This window comes from Malania oleifera, chromosome 10 (genome assembly GCF_029873635.1).
Source record: "Malania oleifera isolate guangnan ecotype guangnan chromosome 10, ASM2987363v1, whole genome shotgun sequence".
Lineage (NCBI taxonomy): Eukaryota > Viridiplantae > Streptophyta > Magnoliopsida > Santalales > Ximeniaceae > Malania > Malania oleifera.
This window is the reverse complement of record NC_080426.1, coordinates 12958418-12981024: the sequence shown is the minus strand read 5'-3', so window position 1 is coordinate 12981024 and position 22607 is coordinate 12958418. Positions and strand designations below refer to the sequence as shown.

General features: G+C 34.7%; 2 protein-coding genes across 2 annotated transcripts; both read right to left on the bottom strand.

The window, feature by feature from the left end:
- Positions 1-396: 396 nt before the first annotated feature.
- On the bottom strand, positions 397-1054 carry LOC131167097 (salt stress-induced hydrophobic peptide ESI3). Its single transcript, XM_058125903.1, has 2 exons — positions 873-1054; positions 397-713 (listed from the first exon to the last, which is right to left on the bottom strand). Exons 1-2 carry the CDS (start codon positions 951-953, stop codon positions 630-632), a joined length of 165 nt encoding a protein of 54 aa, XP_057981886.1. The 5' UTR covers positions 954-1054; the 3' UTR covers positions 397-629.
- Positions 1055-2114: 1060 nt separating this feature from the next.
- On the bottom strand, positions 2115-11570 carry LOC131167096 (uncharacterized). Its single transcript, XM_058125902.1, has 3 exons — positions 11063-11570; positions 4450-4709; positions 2115-2605 (listed from the first exon to the last, which is right to left on the bottom strand). Exons 2-3 carry the CDS (start codon positions 4666-4668, stop codon positions 2492-2494), a joined length of 333 nt encoding a protein of 110 aa, XP_057981885.1. The 5' UTR covers positions 4669-4709; positions 11063-11570; the 3' UTR covers positions 2115-2491.
- Between the last annotated feature and the right edge of the window lie 11037 nt (positions 11571-22607).

Below are 22607 nucleotides of genomic sequence, written 5' to 3'. Positions count from 1 at the left end.
TTTTTCTTGACAACAAAATATTAAAAATTGAAATACTCTTATTTTTCTTTTCTTGACCGCAAAAGATCTTTAAAATCAATTTGAAGATGAAATTATAAAACGCAAAATATAAGAACTTCTACACCCGAAAAGAAAATGATTACATGGAGGGCATGTGAAGGAAAATAAAGTTAAAATTAGATGCGAAAAAAACTATACTAAAGTAACAAAAAATAAAAATAAAAATAAACAACCATCGCAGACTTGCCTTCCAATCGCTCTATCCATTCGTTCATAAATTAATATTATTTTTTTGTTAAAAAAAAAAAAAAAAGGCATTTAGATTTTCATTTCATTATGTATATATTTCCCCAACAAATAAATTTAAAACAGCACGAAGATTGAAAGATGCAAAAGGAAATGAACGTTTTGCTTCAATTCACAATTGACCGAAACATGAATTACGCATCATCTCATGTCATGTCATATAATTACACTGATCAGAGGGTAAACTTAAGAAGAAAGAACCAACCATCCATCCACCCGGATGTTCAAATTATGTATATATATTAAACCACATCTTCAACACCTCATCCATTCCATTCTCATCAAATTATTTTTTTTAGGGAGAGAGAGAGAGAGAGAGTATACTATCCAACTATAACATAAATTGCATAGATAATCCCCGGAATGTATCCCAGTATCGTCAGCAGCAAGTCTATCCAAAACTCCACCTGCATTCATTATCAAATTACAATTCCTAATTATTAAATAATAATCATCAACAATAACTGAAAAAACATAATAATAGAATGAACAACTCGATCTCTTATTTCTTAAAAAAAAAAAAAAAAAAAAGGATGAGAGAGAGAGAGAGAGAGAGAGAGGATTACCCCGCAGCCATAGCGGAGGAAGACGCCCACAGGGGGAAGCAGTATTGCTAGTATTACTTCCAGAAACGTTTCCGATCCCATTCAATCCTTCCCCACACCACACTCGCTGTGTCTGCCTCTCTTTTTCCTAAATTTGGAATATTTGGGGGAGCAGACCGTAAATATAGAACAGATGAGGGCCTGCCTTTTGTTCATTTCTCACCACGCCTCTCTATATTTATATTGAATCCTGAAGCGAAGAAGCGGTAACAGTTAAAGGACAGGTGTCGGCTGCGCAGGAGATCGTGGAGCCGAGGACGCCACGTGGCATACACGTGGTGCCTCGTAGAAGAGTGCAGCTGCGGCCCTACTCAGTTTCTGACTGATTTAAGTGTTAAGATCTTGGCTATTTGCTCATCCGAGGCTGGGCTCAGCCGAACATGTGGGATGGGATGCCCGTTTCAGTTAGTTCACTTAATTCCATCAATTTATGAAAGTTTTAAAAGAACCAAAATTTTGATTGTCAATACAATAAAAAATTTAAATTAATTAATCAAATTAAATCATTTATTGTAAAATTTTTGTTAATCAAATCTAGCTAAAAGATTTTGTTAGTAACTCCCCCATTAATTGAGTATATTTTGAAAAATTTCAATAAAAAATGTCAATCAACTGAAATTAAACTAAATTAGCTAAACCGAATGAACCCCATTGATAATCCAAAGTCCTAATGTCAATTTTTATACTTTGGAAACTAGGCTAAAATAAAAATATTCAAAATTATAATAACTATCGTGAAGTAAACTTGTAATAATACCCTGAAATTATGAGAAAGGATAATTAAACAAAGATTAAGCTTATAAACAAAGGTCTCCAGAAATTAATTTGATTTTATGCTTGAAAAATCTACTACAAAAGCTATATTTCTTTTAAGATAATGAAAAAATTTAGGTAAAAGGCCTTGCTTATGATATTTATTAACCTAGAGAAAGCATATGATATATCTATGAAAGTTTTAAGGTGAATTTTAGAGAAAAAATGTGTATGTAATAGGTATATTGATGTCATTAAAGATATCTACCATGGACTAATGACTAGCATAAAGATTATAAATGGAGAAGTCAGAAAATTTTCAATCACCATATTGTTGTTGTTGGAGCCTAGGCTAAAATAGAATGAAATTATAATGCACTAACATTCGAAGTCAAATAATACAAAATTGTGCTCTCTCTTCTGTCGAAAGTATTGTAATGCATAAGAAGGTGAATTAAAAGGACGACAGCATATATATAATATAATGGCAGGGTCTCCTGCATAAGTAAGAGGTCCTTCATTTCTTCCCGTGTTGGGGCACAACCAAGAGCTTGAAAAGCTATAAAATAACTTGGATGTGTAATTACACTCCAAACCCAGATTACCAAAATCTTAACAGTACATTTGAACCTAAGATTTTTCTCTAACAAAAGAGTCAGATGAAAGGAAAATGAGTCATCTGTTACTTATGAGTTCATTAGGTTCAAGCTATAGAATTCTAAATAATGGCATGCTACCTAAGAGAGAGAGAGAGAGGGAGAGAGAAGAATTTTCAATTCTGCAAAACAAAAATTCCATGACAGAGGAACTGAAAAATCTTGGGCCCATCAAGGCTGATAAGCTTCAGGGAGCTGAAGACCCACACTTGCAGCAGATTTTCCCAGAGTTCTTTTCATTTCTTCTGATCTATCCACAGCAATGTTGTAAGAGAATAGTAAGTCCTGCAGAGTCCACCAAACTTAAATAAATTAAGGTGCTCAGAATATCATTGCCAAATTCCTTCCCAAATAATTAGCCCCTTCTTGCTGCTAGGAGGGGACACAGAGAAGATAAAAACAGCAACAATGGCTATATATTCAACAATGCCTAGAATTCCCATGAAAACAATACACACAAATACACCAAATAACACACTGGTACTTTAATCAAATTGGTTGCCATTCACAAACAAAGCTACCAAATTCCATCTTATTCCAAACCCTAAAGAATGCTTCCTTAGCACGGGAATGATGAAATGAAACTTGAACAGCATCAGCATATACTGACGAGGATATCAGAACTTTGATAAGGTTAGCAGCAATTGCACACTGTGATTTGAGAAGAAACAACAGAACATATAGCAATTATTTGTCTTCCGTGACAGAGTTTCATCAACATAGTTATGCTCAACATTCAAATGAGAGAATACACAGTATCAAAGTTATAGAAGATTCTGACAAAATAAGCAATGATTGGATTGATGGATTACATCTGATGGATGAGGATAGTTGCACTAAAGAGAAGAGAAGATTAAGTGGAATCCTGAGATATGATGGTGGGAGAGCACAGTGCTGCAGAAGATTGCAACATGAATAAAACTCTTAAAAGTTGGCTTGAAGACTTAAAACCCAAGAATTAAGAATAAACTGAGTAAGTGCTCTGCTCCCCCTTTGAAGATGGAAGCATATAGCTAAAGACATGAGACATTGGCAGCTGAGTTCCCCACTGTAAAGTAATGCAAAGGAGGTGAAAAAAAAAAAAAAAGCAACTGAGTTTCTCATTATGGAGTAAGTAGTATACAAAGAAAAAATTGTACAATTGATCTTTTGGCCAGTCAACCAGGGTTGGTTGCTTCATGGTATGGGGTTATTCCCATGTGGCTTTGAGGACAGAGATTAGGTTATGTATCAACCAAAGGTAATGTCCATGTTTAGCTCACAGGCTTGTCTGGCTAGGCTACACTTGGCAGTTGGCATTGGTTCTTGAGGAGGAGGGGGTCCTACAAAAACCTATGACAGCATATTGCCTGTCATACTGTATTTGAATCGAAAGATGTCATTAGGGGTAACCACCCACCACCCCCCCCCCCCCAAAAAAAAAAAAAAAAAAACAAAACAAAAATGATTATTATTTGCAAGATTTTCTAACAAGCTGGGAAGAGTAACTATGGTGTTGTCGCCCCACAGGCTCCCTAGGAAGGTTATTCTGATGATTGAGAAGGATATGAGTGATAATACTTCTCATCTGACCACAAAAAAAAGGTAAAAAAAAAACCCTAAAAAAAGCTAGGCAGTCTTCAGGTAGATGTCACATTGAATGGATCAGTTTTAATTCCATTTTGAAAACTGAAACAGTTGACAATTCATTTCAGGGTTTCAAGGGAATGGATGATCAGATGTGTGCTAGGTCTAAGATAGCAGAAACATATAGGCCCCAAACATATGACTCAAAATCCAAATTCTTATTATACTGGAAATCAATATCCAAATAAACACGATCATTGTTTTTATACATTAAAAAATTTAATTTCCATAAATGTTGGAATCTATTGAAGTAACTCCACCTGTGATACACTTAATGTCCTAATTTTTCCACACACAGCCGGTCCCAAGCCCGGGTAAAGGAGGAGGGTTGCATTAGGTAGATTACAGCCAGCATAAAATTTGTCAGATCACTATGATATGAATCCTTACCAAAATTGGCGAAAAAGGATTCATATAGCCAACCCCACCTAGTGAGACTTAAGGCTTGGTTTTTTCGTTGTTGTTCGAGTTTATTGAAGTAGAAAGATCTATAGTGGTTATACCTTATGGTGGTGAACGCTATTGAGCAGAAAAGCATAATCATGAGCAAGCTTCAGTTTTTGATGCATGGATGACAGGTCTGAGACCTCACCATTCTTCCGGAACTCTTTTGTTACAAAGTCCCTAAAATGCCTCTTGCTGCCTTCCTCACCAATATGTTTTCTGATGGCTCTTAGAAGGTGGCGATAAACCTTAGCAGCTTGCAAGGCTTCAGATCCCATTTCCCAACTTTGTCAATTGTCAATCTCTGTGTTTTTTTGTACTGCATCATAATGACATTTCATCAACATACACACGGACATCTCTCTAACTCACGAAGGCACAAACTAAACCAAGAGACCTACACTCAATATCAGTAAAAGAAGAAGCTACACATTAATTCCCTTCAAAAACAAATTGAATTACTTCAGAAATATACACTTATCTGCAGCTGGTGTACGGATTTCAGACCTTGGATTTGGATAAATTTCAGCATAATTTTGTTTACATTTTGCCTAGATCCAATACAAATCTAAATCCGGCCCCCTCCAAGCATAAAGTCAAAATACATTCTATCCAATTCTAAAATACCAATTTTGGCTGCCATGACTGTATAATCGCAGTCTGTATCCTATGGGCTACTACCAACGCTAGAGTAAATTTATTGCCAAATTTTTTTTAAAAAAAATTTATGAAGCATTGCTACAAACACATAATGTGCTTTGTTAAAGAGAGTTCTCAAACATTGTGATGTTACTTTTCACAAATTCAAAGCATTGGAAATTGGAGAGCACAACACATGCCTCCTGAGGATTTTTTAATTGCTGCTGACAGCACAATACTCTTCAGTATAATCCCAAATATCTTTCCTACTGTCTCATGATTGTGTCATCAGGCCATTTACTAGAACTGGACATCTACACACATTTACACCATCAGAAACATATAATCAATGGTGTTGGTCATTAAAATGCTACATCAGGAATTCAAACCCAAAATTAATTCAAATTACACATTACAAGCTAAAAGAAATAGCAATTCAAATTCAAGATTAACAAAGTTTATTTGCCATTTAATATCCCACATTATAGAAATTCCGAGAGATTTCAAGTAATTAGCATACTAAATCTAAAATAAAATAGAGATATTGTAGTCAACAACTGATATTGTATAGGCAGAAAAAATGCATCTGATAATCTTTTTCTCTTCTTTTTTTGTCTTTTGGGGGGAGAGGGGAGAGAAATGACAAGCATAGTAAAAGGATCAGCATTAAGGTTTGATCACCGCAGGAAGCATGGTGGCAGCTGATAGTTACCCCAGTATAGGGCTAAAGGGACAATGTAGGGAGAAGTCTAGGTCAGCATTTCATTTTAAAATGCTACCCGCGCCTTTTCATTCAACCCATTGTTGTAGAAGAGTTTGCGACAGTCACAATGCAAACACTTGTGCAAGGACAAGGGCTCTCTTCTTTTTTTCCTAAAATCATATCATAACTACCAACAACACTTCCTGCTCAGACCTTTTACTTTTAACCATCATATCCTTCACTTGAAATTATAGAAAACAAAAGTAAAAACAAAAAAGCAAAAAAAAAAAAAAAATAATAATTTTTTAAAAAAAATCTTCTAAAATGCACCTTCCCAAACTTGACATAGGGGAAATCATGATAGTTTCAATTCAAACTCAGGTATAAATCTTGTTGGCCAACAATTTGCAATGGTTAAATTCTTACCATTCATCTTATGCTGCAATGATAAGGACAGATTTTTTTTTTTTTTTGCATGTGCATGCATTGTTGTTGCTTGTGCATAACCTTACTCTTACCCAAGTACACAGGCATGATCTCAAGTTGTGTTGTTTGGTGCCTAGATTCTTACTAAAAGTCCATATGTGGCAAATTTATACATGAATTTATGAATTATTTATGTCGAATCCATGAATTATCAAGGTCATATTCACTTTCAAATAGAGCTATTGTGGCAAACCGATTGCCACATGAAATGTGTGCGTTTCACAACACTTGGCCATGAGCAGAATCAGTGCCCCAGCTCATCACGTGCCTGTCCAAAGACACAAAAGTGAATCTTTGCATTGAGAAAGGATAGAACTGTGGATGTGTACATGGGCTATGACCTGTTGTGCTCAACACATAAGTAGTAAGAACATATATACACCAAACAAATAATAAACTAATATGGGGGAGTGGACAGCAGCTCGAAACACTTCTAACCATTGTGCATATGCAGGTGTGTGCTGCACTTGTATGTATGATCCGAAATAATTAAAAAAATCAAAGTACAAAAATGGTTATAACTAAAGGAGGTAAAAGAGACCTCAAGACTAAAATCACACACACACACAAATTATATGTTTCCTGATCAATTACATTATAGAAGGCAGTTAAGTATGAGTATATTAGATACCTGTGATTCGTCTCATGACATAACTTGTATTCTAGCCCAAAGAAAATATTTTATAGTTAATGAAAAATGTACTGAGGAATTGAGCATATGTAAAATCATAATTATTGATACGGGCCTAAGGCAATTTTTTGTTTTTTTTAATTATATAGGAACTCCAGCCACCAATGAGCCCTTCGGACTCCCTGGTGCGGCACCAAACCTACGGATCAGTATCCTCAGCCCTCAGGTCTCGTTGATTCGGGCAAAGTTCGGATGCGGACACGACTTCCAATATTAGTTGGACGTTCGGTCAACCCGATCCCCGTGACGCATCTCCATTACCATCCACGTTCCTCGCTGGCTCATTAAGAACTCTCACAATCCACAATTCCTGCTGGCTCACAGAGCGAACTCTCACCATCCACAGGTATCGCTGGCTCACAAAGTAAACTCTTATCACCCACAGGTACCGCTGGCTCCATGAATGTATCTACCTGAAATTGAACCCCGAATGCTCCTTCTTACGTGCTGATGCCTTTCCACCGCGTCATGCCCGTGGAGGCTAATTTTTTGTTAAAATAAAAGCATAAGTGATATGGTTCATTCAAGTATCAAAGTTGATTGCTTTATTAAAAAGAGAAAACAATGAACTTCTATGAAATAGTTTTTTTAGACTTGATTGAATTGTCTTAATTGTTGTAACTCTAAAAAATGAATTTGTATTGATCCAAAAGATCCACAGTCGTCCGACTTTGTGAGAATTAGTCCATTTATATCATCTCTATTACAAATGAATATAGACTTAATGCAACAAAATAGATTTTTTTTTTGGTAAATTAACCAAATAAATAGATAGAAAAACCATAATTTGATATTTGATAAATATTAAATTTATATTTACCTATTGATGATATAAAAAAATATTACTTTTAATGCTATTAAAATTTAGAATTACAAAATTTGGATATCCCTTGGGGTTGAGGACCATGTTGCAAATTTGGATATCCCTGGGGGCCAAGGACCGTGTTGCAAAATCCTGGAAGGCAACCCTAATTTTCAAATTCAAACATCTCAACCAACTTAGATTAGGTATATATACCACAAGCAGAAAGCTTCCGTAGGAGTTGGTTGCCTCTCACTCCCATCCATCTTCATGAGTGTGCTTCTCCAGTTGAAGAACAACTTCAATCAGTAACCATGGGGTAGCTCTCTCATGCCCTTTCTATGTGGTTTAATTTAATTTCTCAGATATGATGTGCACTTCAACACACACACACACACACACACACACACACACACACACACACACACATATATATCTTTTTCATTGTAGTTTGTCTTTCATTTCAATGGCTTTTTCATTATTCTTAATTTTTCTTGTTATCAATGAATATGTCTAGCGTCGTTTTCGCTTGGATTTAATGGATGGCCGTGACTATTGAGTTCATATGCTTTGACGGGAAATGGTTTCCTGCAACTGTTTCCCTCTCCCTTTTGGAGGCCTATCTAGATCAAAAATCTTAATTGAAGGTTGAGGTGCACTTGCATTGTCTAGTATGTTAGCTTGGGCATAATTCGTAGATACGTGCTTGCCATTTATTGTTTCTTGCCTCTATATTTTGAGGGAAAAATGCATTTCTCTACAATGGATGCTTGAAGCTATGAAGGCATTTTTAGTATTAATGCACCAAACGTGACGTTTTAAATCATTTTTACCTGTTTAAATTTTTCAAAATTGTAAGATCCAAATTGATTAAAACACAATAGTGATGATTTAACCTAATATTTGGACAAAAACAAACCACTTTAGTGACGTTAGAAATCAATTTCATTGTGTGTGTGTGTGTATTTGATACTAGCAAATATTCATCTTCATAGCCCTTAATTCACAAAAGCTTCCACCTTATTCTAAAAAGAATGCCCCACTCCCACGTAACCCACATTTTTTTGTGCATCAGATTTTCATGAACGTGTCCAAGACATTGGTTGCACTTCTTTTAAACAAAAAGATACAAATTGTAGTTTGAAACGAGAATCCAGAATAATAGTCATTGCCAAAATTTTACTATAATCTAACCAGTATTTGTCAAATTTCCCTTACATTTGACTAGTCACATTCCTTAAAAAGACATCATTACCCAATGCCGCATTAAGTAAAGTTACTTGTACTTTCCATACTCCTTGAAAGTACAAATTTGCAGTTGGAAAAGATGTCCCAAAAAATATATTTGTCAAGTCATAAAAAACCTTCAAGAAATAAGCAATTTTCTTAATTTCCTTCCATTCATCATCATTTGGGCAAAACTTGAAATTCTCCTCACTAAACTTGAATTGGCAAATAGCATCTCTATAGTACAAAACACTTTCAAGCATAATATAAGTAGAATTCCACCTAATAGGACAATCTTGGTGAAATCCTCCCACACGTGGCACTCTTACCTTTTCACAACATTCATGAAATCTAAACTTACGATGTTGTGAATGCTTCACATATTTGACATAATCTCGTATTTTGTCCACAACCAAATGAGATAATTTTAGGCCATCTTAGACAATGAGATTTAATATATGAGTGCAACAACGAACATGAAAAAATTTTCCTTCCCTTACCAAAGCATTTTTCAAGTTCAGATTAGACTTCAAAAACTCTACAAAACAATCATTGGATGTAGCATTGTCTAATGTTATGAAAAATAACTTTTTGTCTATACCCTAATTCACTAATAAGTACATGACTTTGTTACTAAGTGCTAGACTAGTGTGTGGAGGAGGCATGCTTGAAAAACTCAACACTTTCTTCTGAAACTTCTAATTTTTATCCACAAAATGTGTAGTTAAACATAAATAGACATCAATATTTAATGAAATCCATAAGTCCAACGTAAGAGAAATTCTACTAGAATTATTCAACAGAAATTCACAAATGTGCTCTTTTTCCTTGAAAAAAAACGCTCATAACATCAGCTTTTGCAGTATTTCTCGTCACAAATTTTGTCTCTGGATTTAATTCTAACGCTCATTCATGAATTCCTTCATACTCAACAAAAGCAAAGGGCAAATTGTGTCTCACAATTGCCATTGCTATCTTACGTTGTACAACTTGATCAAGTTTTCGTGTATGCAAAGACAACTTTCCATCACCTTGACTCATTAGCATTTGTTTCAGATCATTGTTTTTCTTTCCCATGCAATTTTTTACATGACAATGTAAATTCGATGTCCCAGAGTTCTTACTATGGTAGAGATATTTCTTAGGACAATACTTATATTGGGCATATTGTTTATCTCCACTTTCAATCAACTCAAAATCCGTCCAAATATTAAATATTTTTTTCCTAACTCTTTTTACCTATGGAGTTGTTTCTTTTGTGAGTTTCGTGTTTGATGAATCTGGTAACTGAACTTCTTCTTCACTCATTTCATCATTTTGATCAATTGAATTTACTATTGATTGAAATATTTTTTTTCCCAAATCCTTCACTGCAAAAAATACGAAATGGTATTAAATATTTTCATTGTCCAGCGAAGGATTAAATTCATCTTAAAACAGAAACAATGCTACAATGCAGGCCTACAGCAATAGCAATGCAGAGAAATTATTTTTGGATCTCTTTTTCCATATTGTGTACTCCATAGTTCTCTTCTGATGTCACATCGATTTTTGCCATGGCTTCACAGGTTTTTTGCACCCTATTTACATTGTTTAATTGCACCTCTTAATATTCAGTTAAAGCCAATAAAGATATAAAAACAACTCTTTCTCTTAGTGCTTGTAATCATTCAAAATGCAGGTTACAGTCACAAGTTTAGAACTTAATTCAGTGATTTGCACTCAAACAATTGTAAGTTATCAAATTGGCCGCTTATTATCTATATATTCAGCAGAAACCTATATATATTTAGCATATTCCTATCTTTAATTTGTGTATCCTTTATTAAAAAAAAAACAGTTTGGCTATATATTTTGCCTTAGCTACTCATGCTCCTCAGCTTTTGTATCCCTTTTCCCATAGCTTTGATACTCCATAATTCTCTTCAGATGTATTTATTTTACCAAACTTACACAGCTTGGAATTCATGACTGTTTGATTACACCTTTATTAATATTGACTTCAAGCCAAAAAATAGAAAGAGTTGGTTCAAGGTGGGGTTTTGACCAATTTGACTAAGATGCAATAACAGAGAATAGGAAGCAGATCTGTAGAAGAAGAAGAAGAAGAAGAAGAATACTTACAAATTCGAACTTCGAAGCAGATGAACTCACGAAGGCTGAAGGCTTGAAGACGAGCTTGCGAAGAGCTCCTTCTCGTTCGAAATGTCCACGACGAACTCACGAAGCTCCTGCTGGTTCGAAGGGTCAACGACGAACTCACGAAGCTCCTGACGAACTCGCGAAAGGTGCTGCTGGTTCGAAGCGTTGAAGAAGAACTCACGAAGCTGAAGCTCCTGCTGGTTCGAAGTATCGAAGAGACTGGCGAAGGGTCGGAGGGCAGAGGGCTTCGAAGGGTCGAAGAAGAAGGGTCTCCGTCCCTCGTGCGGCTGGCTCTCTTTCTCTGAGTCTCTGTTGGCTCCAATGATGAATTGAATGGAGCATGAGGGAGGGCTAGGGCTCGAATCGAATGGGAATGGGACATTAGGGCTGGCCTGGGGGCTGGAGTAGGAGGGGCCGAGAGGGGCGTGCGGGCCGTGTGGGCACTTTGGGGCTTTGGGCAGTGGGCTGGCAGGGGCGATGGGGCTCGGTTGGCTATCCCATTGAGCTTTTATGGGTTAATAATGTACGCGGTTTGCGGACATTCGCCTAACGGCTAGATATGAAAATGAAAATTGATATTTGATTTATTTAACAAACGGATGATTATAAGTCAGTTAAAATGGTTCGGATATGATTCGAATTAACGGATTTTTATCCACTTTACCAAGTCTATACGAACATCTCTCTAACTCACAAAGACACAAACTAAACCAAGAGACCTACACTCAATATCAATAAAAGAAGCTACACATTATTTTCCCTCAAAAACAAGTTGAATTGCTTAAAAAATATACACTTAATCTGCAATTGGGATATAGATTTTAGACCTTGGATTTAGATAAATTTTAGCATAATTTTGTTCAAATCAAATATAAATCTAAATTCGGCCTCTCCAAACATAAGGTCAGAATACATTCTATCCAATTCTAAAATACCAATTTTGGTTGCCAAGCATGTATAATCGCAGTATGTATCCTATGGGCTACTACTGATGCTATAGTAAATTTATTGCCAAAAAATTTTTAAAAAAAAATTATAAAGCATTGTTGCAAACACATAATGTGCTTTGTTAAAGAGAGTTCTCAAATACAATGATGTTATTTTCCACAAATTCAAAGCATTGGAAATTGGAGAGCACAACGCATGCCTCCTTGCAATTTTTTAATTGCTGCCGGCAACACAATATGGAGGTCTTGAGTTTTATAGCTATCAGCACGCCAAATTTCTTTTATTGTTGATGGCCAAGGACTCCAACATGCAATATGGGGCTCTTGTGATGTATTATTGCTCATGCAGTATGGGCTCTTGTGATTTATTATTGTTGTCAGCATACAAACACAATAGCATGACAGTAGCTCAGGAGTGGTGGCTAAGGAATGCAACAGATGTGTATATAAGTATATATTTTGGCACAATACCGTGTGGAAGAAAATTATGAATTAATGGAAATTCTTTGAGGCATTCTGTCAAACACTTGCTTTGCATTTTGTTATTTACTTTAGCATGGTATCGAGAGCCAATTAAGGGACTCACGTCCATCAACATTTTTTTATATTTTTTTTTCTCTCATGTTCTTCAGCCACTATGGCCTCTTTAGACTCCTTCGACAAATCCCAAACACCTCCTCCCATCAACACCACATTTCTAAATTCTGCTAGTCATTTTATTACTTTTAAACTCAATATTGAAAATTACTTGCTCTTGAAAGCCAAAATGGTTCCCTTCCTTAAAGGTAACCAATTGTATAGCCATGTTGATGTATCTTCCGTCATCCCTCCACCAACCGATTGATAATATTCCCAACCTAGAACACACCCAACGGCTTTTGCTTGATCAACTTATCATTTCGACCATCAATTCTTCCTTGTCTGATCTTGTTCTCACACAGGTTCTGGAATGCACCACCTTGCATGAAGTCTATACCACCTTGCACAATTTGTTCGCAGCTCAGTCTTCGACTCATGGAAGTGTAGAACATTGTCATCACCATGTTGTTGATACTGGCCTCTCACTTTCAACTCACGCATTAATGTCATCTCAATATTGGTATGAGGCATTTCAAACAGTTGTATTTCTCATTAATCAAATGCCCACTCCAATTCTCAATCATAACTCACCTTTTCAAACTCTCTTTCGTCATCCACCTAATTACAAGTTCCTTTGCACATTTGGCTCTACCTGCTAGCCCAACTTAAGGCCTTACAACCGTCATAAAATGGATCTGCGATCCAAACTCTGTGTGTTTATGGGCTATAGACCAGACCACAAAGGCTATCATTGCCTTCATGTTTTGTCGGGCGATGTCTATGTCTCCCGAGATGTGCAATTCAATAAGGCCCATTTCCCCTTCTCTTCGGCACAACCAGCTACTCTTTCACAAATTACCTCTTTGGGTCTTCACCTTCCCTCCGGGCCCACATCCATATGGACTATCTCCCCTCAATTGCCCATACCATGTGCCACGTATTCTTTTGATCCCTCACATCTCGAGTCTGGCCCACCTACACCTACCCACTTATCCTAAACTCCTTCCACCTCGTAACATTCACCCACTCAAATTCTAGAGTCTTTGACTTCACCTCCTGGGTCTTCATTGCCTCACCATGATCGCTCACCTTCTGCTATCCCAACGTAGAATAATCACCTCATGGTTACCTAGTCTAAGGTCAATACTCACTGTCCTCTCACTCGCACAGATGGCACAATCCCTTGGCCCTCTAGTAAACCCTCCCTTGCACTCACCAGCTCCCCAATTCCATAAGAACCACAATCTTACATTGAAGCTCTTGATGGATCCGCGGTTGAGGATCCTCATTTCTATCGTAGTGTAGTAGGCAGCCCACAACACCTAGCATTCACTCGACCAGATATTTCTTTCATTGTCAACAATGTTTGTCAATACATGCATTGTTTACGACTACCTCATTGATAGGCGGTCAAAGGAATCCTACGTTACCTTAAACTCACTCACAACTTTGGTCTTCATTTTTCTCCTTCATCCTCATGTAATCTTTCCTCTTTCTCCGATGCTAACTGGGTTGGCTGCTCTGAAGATAGAAAGTTCACTGGTGGGTTTTGTGTCTACTTTGGATCGCATCTTGTGTCATGGGGTTCAAAAAAGCAACCAACAATTGCTAGATCATCCATGGAGGTTGTGTAGTGATTCCAAAAAATACAATAAAATAAAAAAAAAAAAATAATTAATTAATAATTATTATTTATTAAATAATATAATATAATATATTAATATAATATAATATAATATAATATTATAATGTTATAATAATAATAATATTATTATTACATATGTATATATATATAATTAGATCCAATCTTCCTGAAAAATAAGGAAGAATAGAATTTCATTCCAATGAGAACCCCACTAATTCTCACCACTCTCTCTCTCTCTCTCCCTCCCCAAACACTCACTCCCTCTCTTTAAATTTTTTCTCCATCTGTCAGCCCAATCGAAAAATGAACACCACCACAGGATTCTAACTTCGATTCTCGTCATTTTAAATGGAGTGGAATCGTCATTTTGGGATCTTAGGCACCACTCCAAGGATAAGGTAAGTGAAATAAATTATATTAGACTTTTATTTTTAAAAAATTTAATCGATTAAATTTGAGTATATGAACTCATATATATTATACATAATTTTCTGTATAATCCAGGCATATGAAATGGGTGTTTTTTATTATTATATGAATTTGGGAAAAACCTAAAATATGTAGGTTGATCGTCATTGTTTCTGAAAAATATATTTGTGGTTAAATAAAATTGTGGAGGCAATCAAACCTGATTTTCGTTAAAAATGTATTTTTCCTGGGTAGTTTAAGGTATTCCGAAATTATAATTTAAATCGTGTAGCATGAGAATAATATGTTTTATTGCATAATTGAATCAAAATAATTTTATGGTATTATATAGTGAAATGGTGAAGTGGTACTTATTATATGGAAATGCTGGAAATACTGTGAATTTGTGAAATATGTAAAATGTCGATTTTATACCGAAATACAAACATGATATTTTTAATACTAAGAAATGTGATTTGTATAAACATGATATTTTTTATATTGAGAATTACTGTGGAATTATGGAAATGAGAGCTCTGATGGACCAGTGATGTACATGAGAGCACAAAATCATTGCTAGTGGGTGAGTCAATGCAACCACACCTCTCGGGGAGAGTGTTGGTATTGGAAGTCGATTAGACCACCCCTGGGTCCGGACCAGGCTACGATGAGCTAATCATACTACAGACGAGATGTTGTAATTAGTGTGATCCCAAAAGAGGGGTGAATTGGGTTTTAAAAACTTTTCGACTAATTAAACATTTACGCTGAATCACCAGAGATCATATCTCATTTTCACATGTGTAAATAAATTAATAAAATAATAAAAGCAGACATACACATGAAACATATCTCATTTAAAATAGAGGTGTGCATGCAAATAAGTATAATGACGAATGAAAGCATACACATGCAGAAATGTGCGCGAATTTAAATGAGATAGAGAGAGAGTGATTGTAATAACCCCAAAAAGTGATATAGAAGATTAGTAGAGTGATTCCAAAAAAAAAAAATTAATTAATTAATCGGATTTAAAAAAGAAAAAAGAAGGAAAAATAAGAAAAAAAATAATTAAAATTTATTTCTATTTTTATTAATAAAATATTTTATTAATATTAATTAAATATATTATTATTATTATTATTATTATTATTATTATAACTCTCTTGAAGCTAGAAGCTTTAGGAGGCTTGTTTTTTATTTACTTTCTTTGGTTTTCTTCTTCTTCTTCTTCTTCTTTTCTTCTTTTGTTTTTCTACGCGATAGTCTCTCTCTCTCTCTCCTCTCATTCTCTCTCCCTCTCTCATCGATTTCGTGATGTATTTTTGCCCGATCGAAAATCGGAAGATACCGCTGGACTCCATTATCTGCTGTCATCATTTCTATCTGAGCAAATTGGTGGTAGGAGCGGCGTAAACATATCTTCTGGAGTAAACTAATTTTTACTTTTTCTTTAATTTCTTGCAAATTATAAGTTCAATCAAAGAACGGACACCACCCTGAGAATCTAGGGATGATTCTCTACAAGTTTAGTGAGACGAAATTCTCATGGGGTCGTCGTGGGTAAAACCTCAAATTTGGGGTACGGGGGTTATTAAGGGACTTATTTTTAATTAATTTGTATTAATTTAGAAATGCTAAAATATTGAGCATCTGGGGTTGAAGTAGGATTTCTGAAATTTAGGGCCCGAGTGAGCACCGCAGGTGTAATTTTGGGACCAACAGACAAAATTCAGAAAATTAGGTGGGACTGTTAAATGTTAGTTTAAATATTAATTTGAGGTATATGGAGTTTAGGGAAGGTTAGATGGGTATTATTTTATAGAAATAGATTAATTAATCTGAGAAAAATGCAAATTACAAGAGTTGAATTTCGGGCGCCAAGGGCGTAGGATTTGGGTTCTAACGAGACTGTCAGTAAGGCAGGTAAGGGGAATAAAAAATAGCAGTGTTTTTAGAATTACTATTTGAATTAATATGTGAAAATGAGTATATGATATTTTGTTTGGAAATTATTATGATGTAAATATCAGATAAATTGTGTGACATTTGAGTAATTTTAAATTGTGATATTTTGGAGTATAAAATATAACGATAAGTAATTTTTAAAAAAATATTGAAATGAGAATTATTGATGTGATTAGTGAAAAATAATGAAATATGGTATTTATATGTGAGTAGAAATGTTTTGCCTGAAAAATGAGATTTTGTGAATTACTGATATTGGAAAATAATGAAATATGGTATTTATTTGTGAGTGAAAATTATTTGCATGAGAAATGAGTTTGTACAAATTATTGATATGAGTATTTTGGGAAAATATGAAAAATATATGAAATATGATATATGTTATTATGAGATGATGAAATGTGCACAGAAAATGATGAGAATATTTATATTGAACTAAATTGTAATATACTGGAATATGATTGATGAAATTCCAATACCGCATAATGATTGCGGGTATGTGGTAGTAAACCCTGTTGGATGGTTATGATATTGAGCACGGTACCCTTGCTAGTAGTGTTAGTGCAACCACACAGACTCTTGGAGCGTGTGGCGTGACAGTCGACCGAGCCATTTTGTAGGGTTGTTGGACCCCCTGAGTCCGAATCAGGGTTATAGACTGGCCAATCGTACTACAGATGCGATATGTGATATGATACCTTGATCTAACCGGGTCGGCCAACTACGGTTAGATCCAGCCTTCAGGCCGCACAATCTTGACCATAGGGGGAAGCATGGTATAGATAGAAAGATCCTTAGGGTGGCCATGAGTTACAGATGCGATGTTGATATTTGATTTAAAGACCCGGAAGTTTAAAATGATTAAAATAATTTATAAATAAATAAATAAAAGGAATGACGTGGGAAAAAAAATTAAAAAAAAATTAATTAAGTAACTAAATTATTAGTTGTTAAATTAAATATTATCACATTGGATTTAAAAAATAATAATAATTAAAATAAGATATATATATATATATATATATATAAAACTTACATATATATATATATATATATATATATATATATATAAAGTAATCTGAAGAAGATAAGAAGAGAAGAAAGAAGAAGCAGAGAAGCAGCACGCGGCCCCCCTGTGATGACCCAAAAATATATATATATGATTAAAGTACAATAATAATAAAATAATAAAAATAGTCATTAAGTTAATATCAATACAGAAGTGTTTTTCTGTAGGATCCTTGATTCCATGTTTGATGCCTAAGAAAGACCTTATCTTAACGAGTGCTCAGAGACCATTGCGGCTCAGTCGCTCCCTGGAGGTCGGCCTTGTCAAAATGGAATTTCATAGGATAAACAGGATAGACACTATTTGTACACGTAAATAAGTATATATACATAAAATAGTGTTTTAACAGACATAATTTGTCGAAATACATAATAAGATAATAATAATATAGGTATCATATGTGGGGCCCACAAGACTATGTGGGGTCCACATGAGTCCCGGAGTCACAAGACACTGTTTATATACGTAAATAAGTACATAAAATAATGTTTTAACTGATATAATTTGTAGAAGTATATGATAAAATAATAATAATATAGGTATCCTATGCGGGGCCCACAAGACTGTGTGGGGCCCACATGAGTCCCGAAGCAGTATGGAGGTTTTCACAAGTCTCAAAGCTATGTAGGATGCATAAAATCGTATAAGAGTTATTCGAGTTACGTAGGATCCATTCGGGTCTCGAAGTTGTGTGGGGCCCACAAGACCATGTGGGGCCCACATGAGTTTTTAAAATTTAAATTTAATTCTTGTTCAAAAATAAATAATAAAATAAATAAATACTAAAAGTAGTTTAAAATTAATAACAATGATAATAATAATGATAATAATGATTAGAAAAAAAATAATAAAATAATAGAATAATTAATTAAGTTATTGATTAATTAATTAGGTAAGTAATTAATTAAAAAAAAAATTATTTAGTGGGAATGGTGGCAAGCACTCCCACATGGCTTCCATCCCTATCCCATACTCAACCCATACCTTGCCCATCCCTTGCCCATTCTTTAATTTTTAAAAATTATAATTTCACCCATCTCCCCACACTTTTATAAATTCCATTTCTTCCCCAAAATTTTCCTATAAATAGGGAGCTCTCAACCTTCATTTTTCACAACAATTTTCTAAGGAATAGAAGGATTAGTGAGTGAAAGAATTTGTGGTGGAGTAAGAATTTTGAGTAAGTTCTCACTCACCCACTCTTTCCGATCTCATATCTTAAAGATAGTTATTGTGTTCGTAGCACACGGTAAAAGAAGAAGGTAAGTAAATTTTGATTATGTTAGTTTCTTTTTATTTTAAATTCATACCCGAGTTTATTTTGTACGAAAATTTTAATTATGTTACTTAGTTCCACAAAATTTCCATGAGTTTATTTTTACGCATATTTAATTATACCAGTTCTATCTTTAATATACTTGCATCTATTTTTGGGTTAAGAAATGTTCCAATCCCCTCGGGTAAATTTTCAGCATTTCTTTCTATTCAAAAATAAAATTATATATATTTATAACACAAAAATTGTGTGGCATGAGTTTATTTCTACGTTACATTTTTTATGTAAATATGAGTAAAGATGAGATTTTCACAATATTATTTTAAATTGCATAAATTATAATAAGATGATTTTCAAACCCCTTATGGCAACGAAAGTTCAAAGTTACAGATGCTCGGTACCGCAGCTTAAAGTTTATACGGATCAGAGTGCACCCACACTGTTTACAGAGTGGTTATTTATGTTAGTGGATTTCTCTTGAGTGCACACCTGGTTCCGGACCAGGACTTAATAAGGAAAATCTCACTTAAAGTTTACGTACATTGATTTAGTTTGGTCGGCCAGCCAGCTAAGTCTAGTCTTCGGACCGCACAACCCAGTCATGGGGGTAAACATGACTTACGGCAAACAGGCCTAAGGGTGGTTTTTATAATATATATTTATACATATTTAATTACGTGTACAAAGTTACTGATGATTTGAAGGAAAAGTGTAAGTTTACGTGAAAATGATCATTTTGGTACTTAAATGACGATCTAAGGAAAACGTATAAGGAAAAGTATATGTATGTTTATCATTAAATATTTTTACAGTTTTAAAGTTAAAAGTTTAATTTAACAGTTATAGTATATGATTGTAAAAATTTACTGTTGAAATTGATGACAAAAGTTTTATGCAGAAATTTTTAAATTTATGTTTATTTTAAAAGCAGTCTTGAAGTTATAGTATTAAATATTATTTTACGAAATTCTTTAAAAGCTCATTTTTGCCACACACTAATAATAATCTTATTTACTTACTGAGCGTCGTCTCACCCCAATCATATTTTATTTCAGATAACTCTGAAGGACATGTCGGAAATCAGGCTTAGCAAGCATGCGGGTGGGGATTAGAAAAATAAAGATTAATTAGAAATATAGTATGATTTCAGATATTTACGTTTGTGTAATTTTCTTCTTTTGAAATAAGTGATTGTAACATGAATAATTAGCACTCTGGTTTGAATAAAATTGAGTTTATTTGCTTCCGCTGTAAATTAGTAGTAAAAAGTTAATATCCCAGGCCCCTCGGGGTCGGGGTGTTACACCCCCACCCTCCTGGAAAATTTTATTGCTCCTGCACACCAGCCACTTCCATCTCCGCCTCTCTCCTTCTCTCAATTTCTCAGTGAATTGGTAGCGGATCGGGAAACGGAAGGTGCCGTTGGATTCCTGGTTTCGCTGCTAACATTTCTACTGGAGCAGATTGGTCGTGGGAACGACTTAGACACTGCTCTTGGGAGAAGGTAATTTTTTCCCATTTTCTCAATTTTACTTTAAATCTGTTGTTAAATCGGCGAACGGGTACCACCACGTGGTCCTAGTCGTCGTCATCGTCATTTTAACGTAGGTAATTTTTCAATTGGGATTTTCTAGGCCCTACTCCAAAGCGAGTGGGATTTGAAAAATTTGACAAATTAGTTAAATATGCAGGTATAACTGTAAATTGAAAATTATGACCCTAGAAAATATTTAAATAGTATGTTATTTAGAAATAATTTAAATGAAATTAGAGTTTTTGAATCAAAGCTCGGGTAAGCGCTGCGGGTGTAACTTTGGACCCCGCAGGCATAATTTAGAAAATTAAGTGGGAGTGTTAAATATTAGTTTAAATGTTAATTTGAGGTATGTGGAGCCTAGGGAAGGCTAGATGGGTAATATTTTGGGGAAATGAATTAATTAATTTGGGAAATTTGGTAATTTGGTTATATTTAAGGATATATTTAATTATTTAGAATTTATGGGCCTAGAAATTATTAAAATAATATTTTATTCAGGAATAATTTATTGGAACTAGGAATTTAATTTCAGGATCCTGGTGAACGCTATAGGCATCTTTTTGGGGTCCCTGTTGGAGTAGTTCAAGAAACAAACTAAGGGAGAAATTTATATATTAAATCAGGTTTTTCATGAATTAAAAATAAACATGTGTTATTTATGTATATATGTTTTTATGTGAGTTTAAATGCCAGCCATGAAATTTATGTTTTCTGAGCTTAGGATTGTTGATATAGTTATGTATGTGTGAAAGTAAACAAACGAAAGTGAAAGGAATTTTCTAAGGAATTATGTTCTTAATTAAGTGTATTTTGAGCATGTAAATGTTAAATGTGGGTTGGCTTATTTTATGAGAAATATGTATGAATTTTACTACTAAATTGTGTGGCATGAGAATCTGTGCAAATTATATATTAAATGTATGAGATGCAGGTTAAGTAAGTAAAATAATGAGAATAAAATATGATATGGACAATGTTGCCTGTGTATGTTAAATGCAACCATGTAAATGTAAGATAGCTGAAAAAGAGTCATGTTAGCAGATCTAGCACACTTCTGTGTAGACTAACTGATGACAGCTAAAAGGAGCCGTGTTAGCAGATTTAGTACGTTTCTATGTAGACTAACTGATGATGGCTAAAGATCAGCTGTAATACGAAGTAATGAAATGAAATGTTATGCAATGAAATGACTGATGAAATGGTAATGAAATGAAATGACAAAAGCAAATGATGTAAATGGGAAAAAGTCACTTAAAGTGAAACGAAATGTAAAGTTAAGTTATGAACAGGAATGAATGTGCATGAATGTATAATGACAGAATAGAATGATGTATTATGATAATAGAAGTATGTATGTATGTAGAATATGTTATGATTGGGCGATGCATACTCTTCGCCTGAGGGCTTGCTGAGTAAGGCGAGTGCACTAGTAGCTTCAGATGTGACAATAGCTACATAAAACACTAGGGCAGAGGGAACCTACTTGTATGGGCGAGTAGGATTCCCTATCCTTAGGGCCTTTGCCGGTAAACTATTGTTGAACCGTGTGAGTACGAGATTAATCTACCACTTGAGGGCTTATTGAGAAAGGTGAGTGCTCTGATATGTTTTAATTGTGACCTTAAGAGTTACCTAAGTATCAAAGTAGAGGGGTGCTATTTGTATGGGCGGGTAATCACCCCTATCTTTGGGTAATCTCGTGGGTTAAATATTTGCATGTGATTGTTTAGGTTCAGAAAACGATTTCAATATTATATGATGATTTGCAAATGAAATAAAAATGATATCTATCTATCTCATGTTGGCCACACGTTTTAATATGTATATTTCTTCCCTTACTGAGATGTGTTTCAACCGAATATGATTATTTCTTTTTCAGGACATCCTGAGGTCAAGCTTAGGGAGCTCGAGGGTATTTAGCATTTTGAGGGACTTAAAGAGAAAGGGTATATTTTCGAAACACTTTGGGGGAAGGTAAATATTTATGTTTTAATCCTGTCGAGAACAGGATGGTTGTGAAAATACTAAAATGCTTTTGGAGATGTATGTATATATGGGAATGCAGGTGTTGGATGGATACTTTGGATTATAGATAGAA

What these genes read in the sequence shown, in the direction of transcription:
- LOC131167097 (XM_058125903.1), bottom strand. Translation starts at nt 953, where the DNA reads ATGGGATCGGAAACGTTTCTGGAAGTAATACTAGCAATACTGCTTCCC. An exon ending in TCCTCCGCTATGGCTGCGGG is followed by an intron (nt 714 to 872) that starts GTAATCCTCTCT and finishes TAATGAATGCAG; the next exon opens with GTGGAGTTTTGGATAGACTT.
- LOC131167096 (XM_058125902.1), bottom strand. Translation starts at nt 4,668, where the DNA reads ATGGGATCTGAAGCCTTGCAAGCTGCTAAGGTTTATCGCCACCTTCTA. An exon ending in ATAGCGTTCACCACCATAAG is followed by an intron (nt 2,606 to 4,449) that starts GTATAACCACTA and finishes TGGACTCTGCAG; the next exon opens with GACTTACTATTCTCTTACAA.